Below are 17,475 nucleotides of genomic sequence, written 5' to 3' on the forward strand. Positions count from 1 at the left end.
AGTAATATGTATCTTTTCATATGCTCTAGAGACTGACAATTTCAAGTAACATAAAATGTAACTTTTACAGTGCAGACAGCTTGTGAAATCAGCATGTTAAACTAATACTTTTTAATCAAACAGCTGCATTTAAGTGCACATGTAGTTTGGGAACATTTCAGTTGTGTTGCCAAGAGTGTAATCCTATGAGGATAAATCGTAAAATATTTACACATAGTCCTATTATGTATTTATTTTACCTTGCTTAGGTTGTTTTTCATTTTAATAACTAAACAACATTACTTTTTCTTATTTGTTGTCTGTGAGGCTAAATGTACTTCGCAGGTTCACAGTGTCCTTAGAAACTGCAGCAGTTGTTTACTGTTGCTATGGCAATGCAAATAGAATGTGAAGAAGGCTTCTCTTCTCTTAACCAACAGTACATTTTCCCTCTTCTTTTTTTTTTTTTAAATATATTTGTTAATACTAAAAGGAAATAATTCAAAGGACATATGTACATGAATGGAACATTTCAGAGTTAATCACAAACATGTCCCCAATCCCAATAAGCATAATAGTGACTATCATTAATCTAATAAATATTTTAATAATTAAGTTCACTATTCCAGTTAATCTACCTTAAAGCTAGATTATTTTAGACCATTATTTATGTGTGTGTGCCTCCGCGGTGGTGCAGCGGTAGCGTTGTTGCCTCACAGCAAGAGGTTCTCCCGTTCGATTCTAGGCTGGAGTGCAGAGTGCCTTCTATGTGGAGTCTGCATGTCCTCCCTGCGGTTGGGTGGGCGTTCAAAAGACATGCGTAATGGGTGTGCCTTCATTGAAGGTTGAACGTCGAGCTGGCACCTCTGCGTTCGTGAAAAATCGACTGCCAATCATTAGCGGACCGGAGTTCCGCTGTGGTGACCCCTAACAGGGAAAAGCCGAAAGACACAACAACTTTTATCTGTGTGCCTAGTGAGTTATTAAATATATACAGACTATATTAGTATAGTAAAGAGGAGAGAATTTAGAAAGGGGGACAAGATGCAGTTAAAATAAATAATGAGAAAAGAGAGAAAGAAAAGAGAAAATTAAGAGAAAATACACATATACTATGTATGTTGATTTACAGTATAAATATTTTATGTGCTATATAACCCTCTTTCTATGAAAGAAAAGTACCCTGTTTTACATACCCGAGGTAATGTGAAAACTCTCGTGTCATCTATTTTCAAAAAATATAGATAAAGATTCCAGTATTTAGTTACCTTTGTTTTAAAATTCCAAGCAGTAAAATTGATCCTTTAAAGTAATGTTAAAACATTTCATATCTTAGTAGTAGATGCTTCGAGAGATTTGGCTGTAACAGTGTCAGTCTTTTGCTTCTTCTTTTTGACTGTCCAGACATTTGTTTCTTTTGTTCTCTTGAGAGAAGGTGACCTCCAATCCATATCTTCTGGTAAAGTAATTACATTATTACTTTTAATAAATGAAGAGGCTTGCTCTAAATCAGTAGAAGTCCTCCTCTCATTGGCATGCAGTGTTCTTATCTTAGCTGAATATGCAAGATGTGCCTTGATGTTATTTCGTTTCAGAAACGTTCTCATTGGCCACACTTTTTTCCTTTGTTCCATTATTCTAGATGAATAGTAATTATCAAATCTTATGAGACTCTGTTTATATTTTAGAGGTGCCTTCCTCCAAGCAGAACTTAAAATCGGTTCCTTGTCCAAGTATGAAAGAAATTTGATAATTATTGACCTAGGAGGAGAGAGTGAGTTAGTGGCAGATTTCCCAAGAGTTCTTTGTGCCCTTTCAATGCCAAAAGGAAAGTCCTTCTTTTAAATTTAAAAAGTCAAGGATCCAGCTTGATAAAAAGGAAATAATATCCTCACCTTTTGTGTTTTCAGGTAATCCGAAAATCCTGATGTTGTTTCTCCTCTCCCTATTTTCCAAGTTATCTACTTTATTAACCAAACAAGTGTTTTGTTGAAGAAGCGGTTCTTTGTTTCCTCTTCCTTAAGTCTGCTTTCTAAGTCATTTAGAGAAACCTCTATTCCTATTATCCTTGTCTGGTGTTGTAGCATTTCCTTGAGGGTGTCAGCCTGTTTTAGACTGCTTGTTTTAAGATTCTCTAGGTTCTCTATAAAAATCATCCATCTTCAAAGACAACTCCTGCAGGGTAAATGCCATCTGTTGTAGTTCCTTCTTTAAGGCAGCATCCTGGTGAGAATTTTTTGAGTTGCTCATTTTGACAAGTGAATATATCTCCAAGCTTTTTGACAAGAAATTATTTGTAAAACTTCACCAAAGTTTCTAATTATGTAAATTAGTCCTTTATCTATAAGATTTTATACTTTGAAGAAAATAATATTTTTTCCTGTCTTATTTAACTAGTTATATGGAGCTCTAAAATACTGCTGCTTTCAGTTAGCCATTCAGGCTCTGCACCCCCCGCCATTTTTTTCTGATAACTGCTGGGCTGTCATCTGAATGTGGTGACAAAGGCATGTGCATAGCTAGCTTGTGGCTGATGCATACAGTTGTCATGCACTAGAATGGTGTTCTGTAACATGAATGTCATTAAATTCATTTTCTGTACTACCTAGGTTAGTAGTCTCGTACTTCAAAAGGGGTACATATGAACCTTGAGGTTTTTTTGTTTTGACTTCCTCACTTAATCTAGGTAAAGCTTTATGGTACCCCTTGTTCAAGAGCATGGTGGAAAGTAAATCAATTTCTATGTGAAAATCACTATGGCTAGGCACCATTTTTCTGCCCTCACAAATTGACCTGAACAACTACCCGCTTTGATGTGGAGGACAGCTGATATAATGTAAAAACATTAGAATATGTGGGCTTCAGATAGATTTGGGAAATAAGTCGTAAGCTCCTTGAAATATTTTCTTTTCTTAGATGGACATCTAAATATGTAATAGAATCCGGACCAACACTGTGCGGGAATTGAAAAATAAATAAAAGTGTAGTATTGTTTATGTATGTTATAGTATCAGTTTTATCCACACTGTCTGTCCAAGCTCTTAAAAATATCATCCAGGATGTGTGTACATGCTCCAAGAATCTCTATAATGGCTCTTAAATAAAAACTTCTCACTTGAGGCCATGACTATATTTGCATACAAAGGCTCAAGCTGCTCCCGTTGCAATACCTTTATTTTGATGAAAGTAATGGCCTTCAAAAAAAGAAATAGTTATGTAATACAATGGCCATCAAAGCACTGAGTACATTATTTTTACTATGTGGCACTTTAAAATGTTCAGCTAAATGTTCTGAAAGCTATTCAAGGCCATTTGTGTGCGGGATGGAGCTGAACAAGGCTTGCACGTCTGGAGTAGTAAAAGTAATTTCTTAAACATTACATAACTGGCTTACTCTTTTCAAAAACTCCCAAGAATCTTTCCAAAGTTCATATTAACATCTTGGTTCAACATTTTGTCAATGTGTTGTGCTGTAAAACTTGTTTTTGATGTGTCTGCATCAACAATAGGTTGAAAGGATGGACAGTCTGCATTTTTATGGATTTTGTGCTTGTCAGATATCGCTGGAATTCTAGGTTTCTTAACGGACAGAAATTTGAATTCATCCAGTTGGATTTCACCCTGTATGAGCATGTCGTATAAAACAGCATAACTTTTGTTGTATGCAACATTTATCTAATCAAAAGATACTTCTGTACGAGTCCTGTCATACAATAGATTAAAAATGTTCGTAGTCTAATTGATGCATAACTACTAAACCTGTCCCTTTATCCTGACACCACGCAGATTTTTTTCTCTTTGTGACTCTTTCAACATGTGCTGCTGTTTTAGAAAGATTGTGCCAAAAAAGTGGGAGATTAGAACTTTTCAAATACCTAATGTTGTTTTCAGAAACCTGCTCAAACAGCTTAAGGGATGGAATAAACCCCAAAGCTGACTGTGCTTAGAAATACGTAAAACACTTTATTCTCATGCAGTAAAGTTTTTCTGGACCATCAAATACTGAAGGTTTAGTTTCCTGACATAATTTAAACTCAGTAATAGCTTTTTTTTTTTTTTAAATAGCCAGCTTCTTACCCGGTACAAAAGACCAGCCCATACAAAATAAATTGACATGGAAAATATTTAAATCAACAGAACTGTAATTATAAATTTTTAAAGTCACTAATAGAGGTGAATACAATATTACAATTCTGTACAGTCACCACCTCTGTCTGCACTGGCTCCTCCTGTAATGATTTGTTTGAGGGATAATTCATATTCTATCTGTGGTCCTGGTGAATCTCCTGGTTGTTTCTCCTGTTCCAAGTCTACACTGACCACCTGAAGGGAGCATACTCCAAAAGGTGCTGATTTACTTCATCACTCTGTTCGAAGGTGATTTTCTTGATATGCCAGTTGGTACTTAGTTAGTAACCAGGGTCCTATCCCCAGATTATGTACCACTGGTTCTGAAATATATGCAAGTTACTTTACTTCAGCCTTTCTAATTTGTCCATCAAGGTACATCTTGTGGTCATTTCTGCATGTCTGCCAGTGGCTCTTCCCCTTTTTATCTAGTAGTAACTGTTTCTGAAGGGTGTTTCACATCTTAGGCCTTTCAGAGAACTAGTGTCCCCCTTCTATGATCTTCTCATTTTTATGCTGGAAAAAATAACTGTCACCCTTTGAACCAACTTATCTGGTAGACTTGAGGTTTACTATATGGACGACTGTTATCTCTGTTCTGATATCTGCAAGAAGATTAGAGTTGCAAGCTGTCATGATGGTTGATCCCTTTGTTTTCCATGGTGATAAGGTCACGGTAAGAACAAATCCCTCATTTATGCCCAAAGTTGTTTGAATTTAATTTGAATCAAGCCATCAGTCTCCCAGTGTTCTATCCTGACCCTTGGAACCAGGACAAAAAGGTTCTATATACTCTGCATGTGCATAGACATCTCGGTTACTATCTTGACAGAACCAAGTGCTTTAGAAAAGCTAATAAGCTGTTTATTTCTTGTGATGGGACAAAGAAGGAACAACCCATGTCAAAACAGATTTCAAGATGGTTGTCCTCCGCTATTGCGTTTTGTAAGTTTCAAAACTTCAAATGTTCTAATATCGACCCCTATTCAGTGAAAGCTGAAAATATCGAAGCAACAGAAAACCAAATTTTTTCCTAGGGAAAGAATTTGGTTGTCCGTTTCTGTTGCTTCAGTATTTTCAGCGCTGTGGTAGAAAGTTACGGGTCTGGTTCAGGTAGGTGTGCGATTGAGTGTGGGTTAGGGAGTGGGTTAGGTGTGTGTGCGATTGTGTGGACGTGAGGGTTAGGGTGGGGTTGGTGAGTTACGGTTAGGGCTCGGGTGAGGTGAGTGTGCGATGGTGAATGGACCTTGGGGTTAGGGTTCAAGTTAAGGTAAGTGGATAGTTAGTGGTGTGTGTGTAGTTTAGTGTAGGGTTAGGTGCAAGATTTTAGGTGTGTGTGTGTGGATTGCTGTTTGTTTGGTGTACTTGTGTTGTGCGTATGTGTTCTGGAACAGCAAATTATTTCCCTAGGAAAAAAAGTTGCTGTTCTGTATGTTCGATGTTTTCAGCTTTCTCTGAATAGGGGTCGATATTAGAACATTCGAAGTTTTGAAATTTGTTTTTCTAATATAGACCCTTTTGTTACACCAACCGTGGTAAATCAGTTTCAGGGAATATCTAAGCATGTTCTATAGCCTTGGCTTCAATGATGACATACTGAAAATGAGTGGGCTTTAGAAATGGGGTCCTCTTTGCATACTTTTACAAAGAATTACAGCCTGGATTCCTTTTCCAGGCCCTTGACTGGCTTTGCTGGGAGCATTTTGAAGGGGCTTTTGGATCCTTATACTTCCAAGGTTAGATGGACTTTGGTAATCAATGCATACTACCAAAAGGCTACTGTAGCCATGAGAATGATGGAACATGGTACAGTTGTGAAAGATGTCCATATTCCTGACTGCTGCAATAGCTGTATCCACCTACCATCTCCCTACCTTCTGTATGTAGTTAGTTATTGGGAAATAAAATTTTATTTACTCTTTACTCATCCCAACCTTCTAAAAGATAAATCAGTCTCTTAACTTTCTCTCTTGCCCGTAAAGAGAGAAAGTCCTGAAGGTTTCTACACTCTGCTTATTTCCTTCCAAAGGGCTGTCCAGTCAGCAGTCACTGTAGATGGAGTGAGCCAGAGCTTTGTGAAGCTGGCCTGTTGTATACTAGGCAGGATGCAACCCATATAGCCAAAAGGCTACTGAAGCAGTAAGGAGTATGAACATCTATGGTTATTTTAAGTGCAATTGCACAACTGCACTTTCCTTTTTTTTTTTTAATTTGTTGCATGAACTAAACTGCACCAGCTTGCTGAATTTTTTTTTTTTATTTTTTTTATTTGTGAGCGAGAAATTTTGTTTGTTCTTTTCTCTTATGTTTTTGTATTTTCTCTTAGGTTCCTTATTGACTTGCGTTGGTTCTTGCAGTGGAAGGAGTATGTTGAGACGGGAGACCAAAACTCAAGTGCCTACCCAGGCCGCATCAATAATGCAGAACTGTTTGAAGGTATACTTTGTCTTTGCAGTAGGTGGAACTTTATTTCCATTAAGCTGTTTCTTTAGTTTTTTTTTTTCACAATTGTTTTAAAGTGAGTTAGAAAGTGTCTTTATTTAGTGCATGCTTATTCACTGCATTTTTCTATGTGACACGAACACCACCAGTTTTGGAGCACCTGTTCTGTTGTAACTGTTTGAGTAGTGTTGTGTCTAATGGTAGAAGCACCAGATTTTTGTTAACATTTTTCATTGTCATTTATTAGTTGACCTAACAGCCGCATTGTTGTCTTACAACAACAGGTGAAAAACATGGTAAAGCAGTAGTCTGCTTTCATATGCAGCATGCTTCCTTAGGTTAACACAGAAGGGGACGACAAAGGCAAGAATACTTAAATGCTTAAATGTAAAAGATGGTTTTGGAGAGTTTACAATGCAAAGTCAGCCCATAGATCATAATCACCTTGCCTGTGCTCACCTTCTTAGGGCACATGTTGCCTCTAGAAGGGCAAAATAGGTGAAGCCTAGGATGGATTATTGGAGCCCATCAGATTGCTAGGGTGTGTTAAAGGACATCAGTGTGCCACTGATTTTTATAGGTAGTGGAAGAGTGTTCCAGAGATGGGGAAGCATTGAGTAATGCAATGTGGCCCATTCTCATATATTTTGTTATTAGCTGTTCAAGTTTTTAATTTGTGATTCTGAATGCATTTGATCTGATATCAATTTTCATTCATTCCTCCAGCTGTGGGTTCTGGATTTGACCTCTGATCTGACTCTGCCACCTTCCAAGCTGAAGATTCAAAGCTTGAGCTCCTAGTCTGGCTCCCATAATGCCTCATTCCTCCAAATTACCTCTGATCTCATTTGCCACTCGTACAAAAAGCACCGAGGATGCATCACTAGAGCTCCTTCCACTTGGTTAGTAGATACTTTTAGCTGTTCCCGTTTCTTATTTTCTCTCTCTCCCCTTCTATTTTTTTTTGTTTAAAAAAAAAAAAGTAGTAGCTTGTACTTACTTTCCAGTGTGTTTCTTCTGTGCCATCTGGTCCTACTTCTCCTTTTCTTCCTCTGTTTTCTACGTCTCTCTCTGTTTGGGTTTGGCACAAGATTCAGTTGTGTGTTGCCCACAGGGAGTGTGTCTGCTGTTTAGGCATGGCTCATTTACAGTTCCTACGGTCTGCCATTGCCCACAGATTAAGCCCCTCACAAACCGAGCAGGAACAAAAGGGTTGCTGCCTTCTGCTGCTCAACCATCTACTTCAGGGGCTCAAACCCCAGCCAAGAAGCACAAGGAGGTCAGGGACCAGAAAAGAACGTTTTCCCTGGAAGGTCCTCCTTTGAGCTGCCAAAGAAGGCATCTAAAACATTGGATCCAAGGCCTTTGGATCAGACTATCCTGGGTTCTTTCCCTTTGGCTACCCATGCTCTCATTGCTGCCTGGGAGCTGGGTATCTCGGCATGGAAGTCTCCCTATTCGGAGACCTCCTCCAAAATAGTGTCGAGGCCACCTTCAGCATCCTTCTTATCCAGGTTGCCCCAACCTACGAACCAAAGCAAACAGTTTGTACAATACCGAAAAAAATAACCAAAAAACTACAACACTAAGAGCCACATTAGAACGCAAATGAAAAAATAAAGTTTATTTTAACAGGTTAAGCACTTTCATCCCTCGAAACAAAGCCAGGACTTCTTCAGAACAAAGTGCAAAATGGCATCAAGTCTATGGGGTAGTTAAAATACCTCTGACTTGATTCTTAACTAAAAATTGGAACATTTTTAAAGGTAATTTTGAGATTTTTGATCTTTTAGGGCAAGGACTGGGTTTTGTATATAAAACTGGGAGAAACCTTAAATATTGGTTTGAACACACACAAGGACACCCCCCACCCCCATGGCTATCAGAGACATGACTAAATGTGGCACTTGTAAGCAATTTGGATGTGGATGTTGTAAATTTAACAGGGAGCTCACATATAACATTAGGTTAAAAAGGGGCGACTGCAATACTAGGGGTGGGATTTACATATCTGTATGACAAGGTTGTGGAAATTATTATGTGGGGAAAAACAGAAAAAATTGAGATCTAGAATTTGAGCATATTTATGCCATCTTAAAGGGTAACTTGAACAATGCCCTTTATAAACACACTCTTGTATGCCAGGGTTTTACAAAATTTAAATTTGGGATCCTGGATGTTGTGCCACAGAGTCCAGGAGGAGGGTGGTGAGAATTACAGATAGAGCTAAGGGAACTATACTGGATCATTAAGTTGAATGCAACTGATGTTCCAGGTCCTAATGGCGGTTTGTTTTTCACTGCTACCTTTATTGAAAAGGCGAGCTTTAGTTCACAAATGTACTTCATAATTCTATTTTATTGGAAGTATGACATTTTTAATTTAACACAAAATAATTGAAGTTCACTGACTGATCTATTCGTACAAGTCATAGTCTCTCCAGTAGAAATTTGTTTTGTAATTGATTAATGGTGTTAATTAATTGATGTAAGGTGTTAATGGATGTCCTTCGTGGTTCACTGTTGCAGTCATGACTGTAGGGTTCTTCATGCCAGCAGCAGCCCTCGATCGGCCAGAATCCAAAAGTCTGGATCAGGCGTCAGCTGAGGTCGCTTTTATCCTGACGTCAATGCGCCGGAAGGTACAAAGACCTCAGCTGATGCCATTTCCCCAGTCTTTCTTGCCGTGCGGTGCCCTTTGCAGTTCACTGATGCCGGTCGGCCTGTTCCTGTTTGTTTTTGGATTTAATCCCTGGATTTTCATTTTTTAAAGATACGTACCCCGTTGGGGAGGTCTTTTTCTTGCTCCAGTCAGATGTCAGAAAAAGTTGTTGATTGTATTTCTTGTGGGAAGCAAATGCCTCATAGAGATTTTCACTCTTACTGTATTCCCTGCCTGGGTCCTGACCACGACGTTGCTAATTGTGCTAGATTTAATCAGCGTACTATTAGGCGTAGGTATAACTTTGCCCTTTACTATTTTGGAAAAAGGTTTAATTATAACATGTCTTCAGATTCTTTTCCTACTTCTGGGGTGTGTAAGAGGCGCAGGGATGCAGACAGGCCTCCGAGGTCCACAGCAAAGGATGTTACTCAGTTATTGCCAGTTGCTGGTTTGGTCGTCAGTGAGGCGCCTTTGCAGCCCCTGTCGTCCACCTCTTTTGAACCAATTGCCTGTACCAACTCCGGTGTGGAGCTGATGGGGTCTTCAGAATTGCCAGGGGCTGGACCTTCAGATACTGCTCTCAGTTGGGTCCGGAGCTGGTAGGCAGGTACCAGCTTCTGAGGGAGTTCTCAAGCCTTCACAGCTTCCTGTAAATGTGGATTCAGTTTTACAGTCAAAGACAAAGTCTAGGGCTTCAGCTAAAGTGAAATGGCAAGCACAGGCATTTTTTGATCAGGGCCTCCGAGGCAGATGCTTAGGATGGCTGAAGATCTCTTAACTATGATCAGGGGTTCTCATCTCCCTCCTGAAAAGAAGCCTAGATTACAGTCTGATTTTGATTCTTCAGACCAAATCTTGTTACCCTGCTGCAGTCATCACACTTGGGTTATCCTGTCGTCAGGCGGTCCCGCAGTCGGCAGGATTTCCAAAGTCTTGGTCCGGCGTCGGTTGCTGTCGCTTCTTCCCTGATGTCATTGCGCCAGGGGTATATATAATGCATCCGATGTCATCTTCTTCAGTCTTTCTTGCAGCGCAGTGCCAGAAGCAGAAGCAGTTCGCAAGTGCCAGTCGGCTGACTCCTGAGATTTTCGAACTCTAATTTCAGACCAAAGTCTTCAATAAAGCTAAGTACCCTGCTGGGGAAACTTTTCTTGCCTCAGACCGATGTCAGAAAAAGTTAACAATTGTATTTCTTGTGGGAAGCAAATACCTCATAAGGATTTTCATTCTTACTGCATAACCTTGCCTAGGCCCAGACCACAACGTCACTAGTTGTTGTTTTTGTGCTAGGTTTAATAAGCTTACTATAAAAAGACGCTTTGATTTCACACGACACTACTTCGGTAGAAAATTTAACTACACTATGCCGTCGGAGCAACCGACTACCGGTGTGCACAAAAAACGCAAGGATAAGGACAGGCAGCCTAGACCCAAGCCAGACTCCGAGGCCTTGGCTGGTCCGGTCTCCGGTTCACCGGTCTTCAGCGAGGCTCCGACACAGCCCCTGACTACCACAGATCTGGAACCCGAGACCGCTTCGGAACTTTTGGCGGAAAGTACCAGGCCGACGCAGCCGTTTTGTTCAGCCCCTACCGACGACACTGCTGAAAAAGATGGTGCTGCAGAACACCTTCGGTTTCTGAAGACGTCTTCAGACCGACGACGCTCACCATTAAAACGTATCCTAAGACGAAGACTCCTATTAAATCTAAAAAGACTGCACTTCAGTCCCCCCTGTTCAAGGCCCCATGCCTAAGAAAGAGATGCTCAAAATGGCTGAAGATTTGATCTCTTTAATCAGGGGTTCCCATCCCCCTCCTAGAAAAAGGCCTAGACAAGAGGAAGATTATGCATCCTCTGAACAAGTGTCCATTTCCTCAGGCAACTCAGAGGACCAAGATTACTCCTTCTCCCCTTATGAAGATTCTGATGCTGAGGATTCCATTCCCTCAGCTTCTCCCCCCTGAAGACTACTCCTTTGGGGAAACTTTACACACTATGAGGGAACATTTTCACTGGGAAGGTCAGGACTACTCTGACTCAAAAAAAAAAAGGCTCACAGAGTTTCTTTTACTCCCCCAGCACAGACCACTTGCCATCCCCCCAGTTTTAGACATTGTGGATGATGTTTACTTAGAATCCAGTTTGAACCCAGACTCTCTGCCTCCTGCTCCGGCCAAACCTAACAGATACTATAGAGTGCCTGATTCCCACAAATTTCTTTACAAAAGTCCTGTTGCTGATCCAGAGACTACCTCCCAGGGGCCCATAGGGGCTAAGGCTATGGCTAAATATCCTGTACCCTCTGAAAGGGACTCCAGAGCACTAGACAGGTGGGGGAAAAAGGTTTACACCTCAGCCACTTTAGCTATGAGGGCACTAAATTGCCAGTTTCACATGCTAAAATATCAGCAATTTCTAATGTCTCAGTTAAAACAAAAAATGAGCACACTCCCTCAACAGTCTGAATTGTAAAAAATGCAGGATCTGTTACATGCAACTGAACAGGTGGGCAAACATACTTTGCAGTGTGGGTTTGATTCTTTGGAGGCTTCCTGCAGAGCAGCGGTCACTGGGTCTGTCATATGCAGGCATGCTTGGTTAAAGGAACAAACTCTGCCTGATCATGTTAAAGCAAAGCTTCTAGATGCTCCCTTACAGCAGGATGTTCTTTTTGGAGTTAAAGCAGAAGTCGTCTTAAAGAAAATGGAGGATAAGGCAAAATCTATGCAGACAGTCAAAGATTTCCTACAGGTACAGCCCCCTCGCTTCAGCAGAAATTGGCCAACAAAAAATTGGTCCTTTCCAGCTACTTAAAGGCCACCGAGGGATAAATACAGACGTCCAAGAGGCAGAGGACAACCACAAGCCCAGTACAAACCTCGACAATGGGACACTGCAGCACAGAAGGGAGGAGAAGACCGGTCCCAAACTACCAGAAGGCAAACTCAACGACTTGCATCTCATCTGGCCAAGCAACACTCTCTTGGCAGCCCCCTTGGGAGGAAAACTCGCACTTTTTTCAGACAACTGGCACATTGTCACAAAGGACAAATGGGTCCTAGACATAATTTCACGAGGATAAAGATTCCATTTTCACACCTTGCCAATGAAAAGAGGAATGCCAAACCTGCCACAAAATCAATGGGCAGTGGCAGAAAAACAAATTGCAGCTCTCATGGACATGAGAGCCATTCAGCTGGTAACTACTCGAGAGCAAGGCCAAGGATTTTACTCAAGACTCTTTCTAGTTCCCAGAAAGGACAATGCCTGGAGACCAATTCTGGACCTTACAATTCTAAACACCTTCTTACAAGTACCCAAATTCAAGATGCTAACACTACAGCAGCTTCTTACCATGTTTGGCAAGAAAGCTTGGCTAGTAACGTTGGACCTCAAGGAGGCATACCTGCATGTCCCTATCGGACAAAATTGCAGAAGATACCTCCGTTTCATTGCAGGTTCAACCCATTACCAATTCTCTGCACTGCCCTTTGGCTTATCTACTGCGCCCAGGGTCTTCACAAAATGCCTGGCACCAGTAATTGCATACTGCAGACAAAGAGGAATTCAAATATACCCATACCTGGATGACTGCCTCATCTAAGCAGAAAGCAAGGACATCCTCTTACAACATCTGGCTTTTGTAAAACATCTAAGTTGCCTGGGGTACACAGTAAACGAAAAGAAATCAAAACTAGTACCCTCACAAAATATGACATTCCTGGGTGCCAGCTTGAATACAACGGCCCAGAAGGCTTATCTGACGCCAGACAAACAACTACAACTGACACAATATTTCAAAACAATGGCAGCAAAGACCCAACTACCTGCAAGAAAAATTCTGCAGGCCTTGGGCTTCATAGCATCTTGCATACTACTAATACCATTTGCAAAGCTGCATATGTCAAAATTACAGTGGTACCTAAAAAGCGTATGGTCTCAACACAGCCACAGCTTGGACACAATGATATCTCTCATTCCCTGCCTACAACAGGAGTTTCTATGGTGGTCACTGGCATGTCACCTCAACAAGGGTCAGCCTTTCACCTTGCCCCCAGCCAGGAAAACTATGACAACAGATGCATCGGACTACACCTGGGGGGGCACACATGGCAGGACAGTGCGTTCAAGGCATATGGTGTGCAGATCAAAGGAATCTGCACATCAATCAAAAAGAGATGCTAGCTGTACAGAATGCTCTGACAGCCTTCAAGAATCTATTACATCCAGGACAACTTACAATAAGGACGGACAACACCACAGTAATGTGGTACATAAACAAGGGGGTACACACTCCTACCCTCTATGCAGGCAAGCAATGACCATGTGGAACACAGCTCTGGTTTCCAAGTTCACTTACAAGCTCAATTCCTGCCAGGACAAAAGAACACATTGGCAGATGACCTCAGCAGAAACATCATGGATCCCCACGAGTGGAAACTGGATCCACAAGTATTTGCAATGATGACTCAAAAATGGGGCCTTCCAGACAAAGACCTGTTTGCCAGTCCTCAAAACTATCAACTAACAAAATTTTGTACAAGGACACTTCACCATCAAGCTTGGAAAGTGGGCGCACTCTCATTCAAGCTGGAAAAACCTGACAGTATATGTCTTCCCTCCATTGCCTCTCCTCACAAAGGTGCTTCTGAAAGTCAGAAAGGAGAGACCACGACTGATACTCATAGCCGTCCTTATTGTAAGTTGTCCTGGATGCACGTCAGCACCGGTACCCATTATTGAGGAATATGTCCCAGGGCCCACCTTGGATTTTACCACAAACTGCCCATTTGCTCACACAGCAAAACAATCAGATTCTTCACAGCCAGTTAAAAACCTTAAATCTGGCTGCATGGAAAATCACCTAAACATCCAGCCAGCTCCTGTTTCCCAAGCAGTTATGGATGTTATTCTGGAAGCTAGGAGGCCCAGCACCAGGAAGGCCTATGCGGACAAATAGAAAAGGTTTTGTGCGTGAAAACAAACTAATGGCCAAAACACACTTCAGCCTCACCTGCCTCAGATTCTACAGTATTGAACTGAGATGTTGCACAAAGGACTTTTTTCTTCCATTAAAATCCATGCATCAGCTATTTCAGCCCACTACAACACAGAACCACCCTTATTTTCGCATCCACTTCTAAGGCAGTTCCTCAGAGGGGCAAAAAACATTAGGCCCCCCAGGAGAGCACCTACACCAACATGGGACCACAATTTTGTTCTGGAAAAACTTACGCTACCTCCCTTTGAACCAGCTTTCTCTGCAGATCTACAGTTCCTATCATGGAAGACTGCCCTGCTGCTAGCAATAACTTCAGCTAGAAGAGTCTCAGAGCTGCAGGCATTAATGGCAGTGGAACCTTTCCTCATTTTCCATCAAGACAGAGTTACTCTACGTACTAATCCTTCCTTCATGCCTAAGGTGGTTTCCAGTGTGTCTTTAAATCAAACCATTCACTTACCCACCTTCTTCCCAAACCCACAGAACAAAGGAGAAAGACTCCTGCATTCCTTGGACATTTACAGGCAACTTTGCTACTACTTGGATAAAACTAAGGCTTTCAGAAAATCTGACCAGCTCTTTGTATCCTATGCTACAGCTTCACAAGGGAAGGCTTTATCAAAGCAAACCATTTCCAAATGGATAGGACATTGCATTCGTTTTTTGCTATACCTATCATGGAAAACCAGTTCCTGCTACCATTAGGCCCCACTCTACCAGGGCAACAGCTACATCTACAGCCTTCCTCAGGGGGGTACCAACCAAGGAGATTTTGCAAGCTGCAACTTGGAGTTCAGTACACACTTTTACCAAACACTATCACTTACCACTTTACTCTAAGACTAGGGCTGGCTTCGCCACTGCAGTTCTGCAGGGCCTTCTAGCCTCCTCTAACCCTCTATAACTCCTCCACCCATCCATAGCTTTGGGATTCTACCAAAGTGTGATGACTGCAGCAGGGTAACGCGATGAACATAGTACAATTTTGTATCTACCATAAATGTAGATGTTGGAGTGTACACCCTGCTGCAGTCCAGGTTACCCTCCCTCCATCCCCTCTGATCTAACTGGCTAAATCTATACAATACCTTCCTGATGTATGTGCTTATAGCTGGAGGGATTTTGTGTTTGTGCAAAAAAAAAAAAAATTTACTTTATTTAGTGCTGGGGGCACCTGACATCTGGGGCAAGAAAAACTGAAGAAGATGGTGTCGGATGCATTATATATACCCCTGGCGCACTGACGTCCGGGAAGAAGTGACAGCAACCGATGCCAGACCAGGACTTTGGAAATCCGGCCGACTGCGGGACTGCCTGACGACAGGATAACCCAAGTGTGATGACTGCAACAGGGTGTACACTCGAACATCTACATTTATGGTAGGTACAAAACTGTACTTTTCTTCTGCTTCTTCCCTTGAGCAGGATTATTCCTTTCCTCTTTGAGGATTCTGATGCTGAAGATTCCTTTCCTTCGGCCTCTCCTCCTGAGGATTATTCTTTTGGTGAAACTTTGCATGATATGAGGGTGCATTTTCAGTGGGAAGGTCATGAATTCCCTGAATCCAAGAAAAGGCTTAGGGATTTTCTTCTCCCACAGCATAAGCCTCTTGCTATTCCCCCTGTATTAGACAACACTCTGGCAGACGCATTGAGCAGGCGCATTTCAGATCCACACGAATGGATGTTGGATATTCGGATATTCAGGATGATTATAAAGGCTTGGGGATGTCCGGATGTAGATCTCTTTGCATCCCCTCAGAATCATCAACTTCCAACATTTTGCACAAGGACCTACCACAAACTAGCATGGAAAGTGGGATGCCCTCTCATTCAGTTGGAAACACCTCTCAGTATATGCTTTTCCTCCCTTTCTTCTTCTACCTTGGGTACTTCTGAAGATAAAACAGGACAGACCGCACATGATTCTACTGGCTCCCAGTTGGCCTCGGCAATTCTGGTATTCCACTCTGCTGAACTTGGTTCAGGAGCCTCCCTGGATTCTGCCTCAAATCCCTCATCTGCTGTCTCAACAGGACGGCCGGATACTGCACAGTTATGTCAAGACTCTGCATCTAGCTGCCTGGCGGATCCAGGGTCTGTAAACACTTCTGCCCTTTCCAAACAGGTATTGGATGTAATCCTTGAAGCTAGATGGCCCAGCACTAGAAAATCTTATGCGGGAAAATGGAAAAGATTTTGCTGCTGGAGTCAAGTCCAAGGTGGTGATTCTTCTGTCCCGAACATTCCTCTGATTTTTACAGTATCTGACAGAATTATTACATACGGGCCTATCTTTTTCGTTTGTTAAGCTTCATGCTTCTGCTATTTCTGCACATTACGATACGGATCCTCCGATTTTTTTCTCATCCATTACTTAAACAATTTCTTAGAGAGGCTAAGAATATTTGGCCCCCTATAAGGGCTCCTGTTCCCACTTGGGATCTTAACTATGTTTTGGAGAAAACAACTTTGTCTCCTTTTTGAACCTGCAGCTTCCACGGATTTAAATTTTTTGTCTTGGAAAACTGCTTTTCTTTTAGCTATTACCTCTGCTAGACTAATTTCGGAATTGCAAGCGCTCATGGCTGTGGGAACCCTTCCTTATTTTTCATCAGGGCAGGGTATCTCTACGGACTAATCCCACATTTATGCCCAAGGTGGTTTCGGCAGTGGCCTTGAATCAGTCTATTCATTTGCCTACCTTTTATCCTAATCCTCAGTGAGGAAAAAAGTCTTTTGCACTCTCTAGACGTGCACAGACAGCTTAGTCTGTACCTGGACAGGACCAAGATATTCTGGAAATCTGATCAGTCGTTTGTCCCTTTTGCTCCTACTGTTCAGGGGAAAGCAAATCACTAAGCAGACTATTTCCAAGTGGATTGCCCATTGCATCAAGTTATGTTACTCTTAACATGGCAATCCATTTCCTATTAATGTTGGGACTCATTCTACCCGGGCTACTGCTACTTCAGCAGCTTTTCTTTGTGGGGTTCCTACCAAGGATATTTTGGAAGCTGCTATTTGGAGTTCTGTACGTACTTTTTCTAAGCATTACAACCTCCCTCTCTATTCTAAGTCCAGGGCGGGTTTTATTTCTGCGGTTTTGCAAGGTTTTGTGACCGCTCCCTCTGTTTCTCCTCCAGCCACCCTTTCTTAGCTTTGGGACTCAACCCTACAGTCATGACTGCAACAGTGAACCATGAAGGACATAGTACAGTTGTGTACTCTTACCATAAATGTAGATGTTCGAGTGT

At 41.7% G+C, this 17,475-nt stretch overlaps 1 protein-coding gene across 1 annotated transcript in view; it reads left to right on the forward strand.

The window, feature by feature from the left end:
* Positions 1-17,475, forward strand: part of USP11 (ubiquitin specific peptidase 11) — a 3,313,221-nt gene that overhangs the window by 238,707 nt on the left and 3,057,039 nt on the right. The window contains exon 2 of the mRNA XM_044080280.1: positions 6,434-6,543. Within this exon, the coding sequence (XP_043936215.1) occupies positions 6,434-6,543 (110 nt within the window). The remainder of the gene's footprint in view (positions 1-6,433; positions 6,544-17,475) is intronic.

The sequence above is a fragment of the Protopterus annectens genome, chromosome 8.part0, assembly GCF_019279795.1.
Source record: "Protopterus annectens isolate FY-2018-M chromosome 8.part0, PAN1.0, whole genome shotgun sequence".
In the NCBI taxonomy this organism is placed as follows: domain Eukaryota; kingdom Metazoa; phylum Chordata; order Ceratodontiformes; family Protopteridae; genus Protopterus; species Protopterus annectens.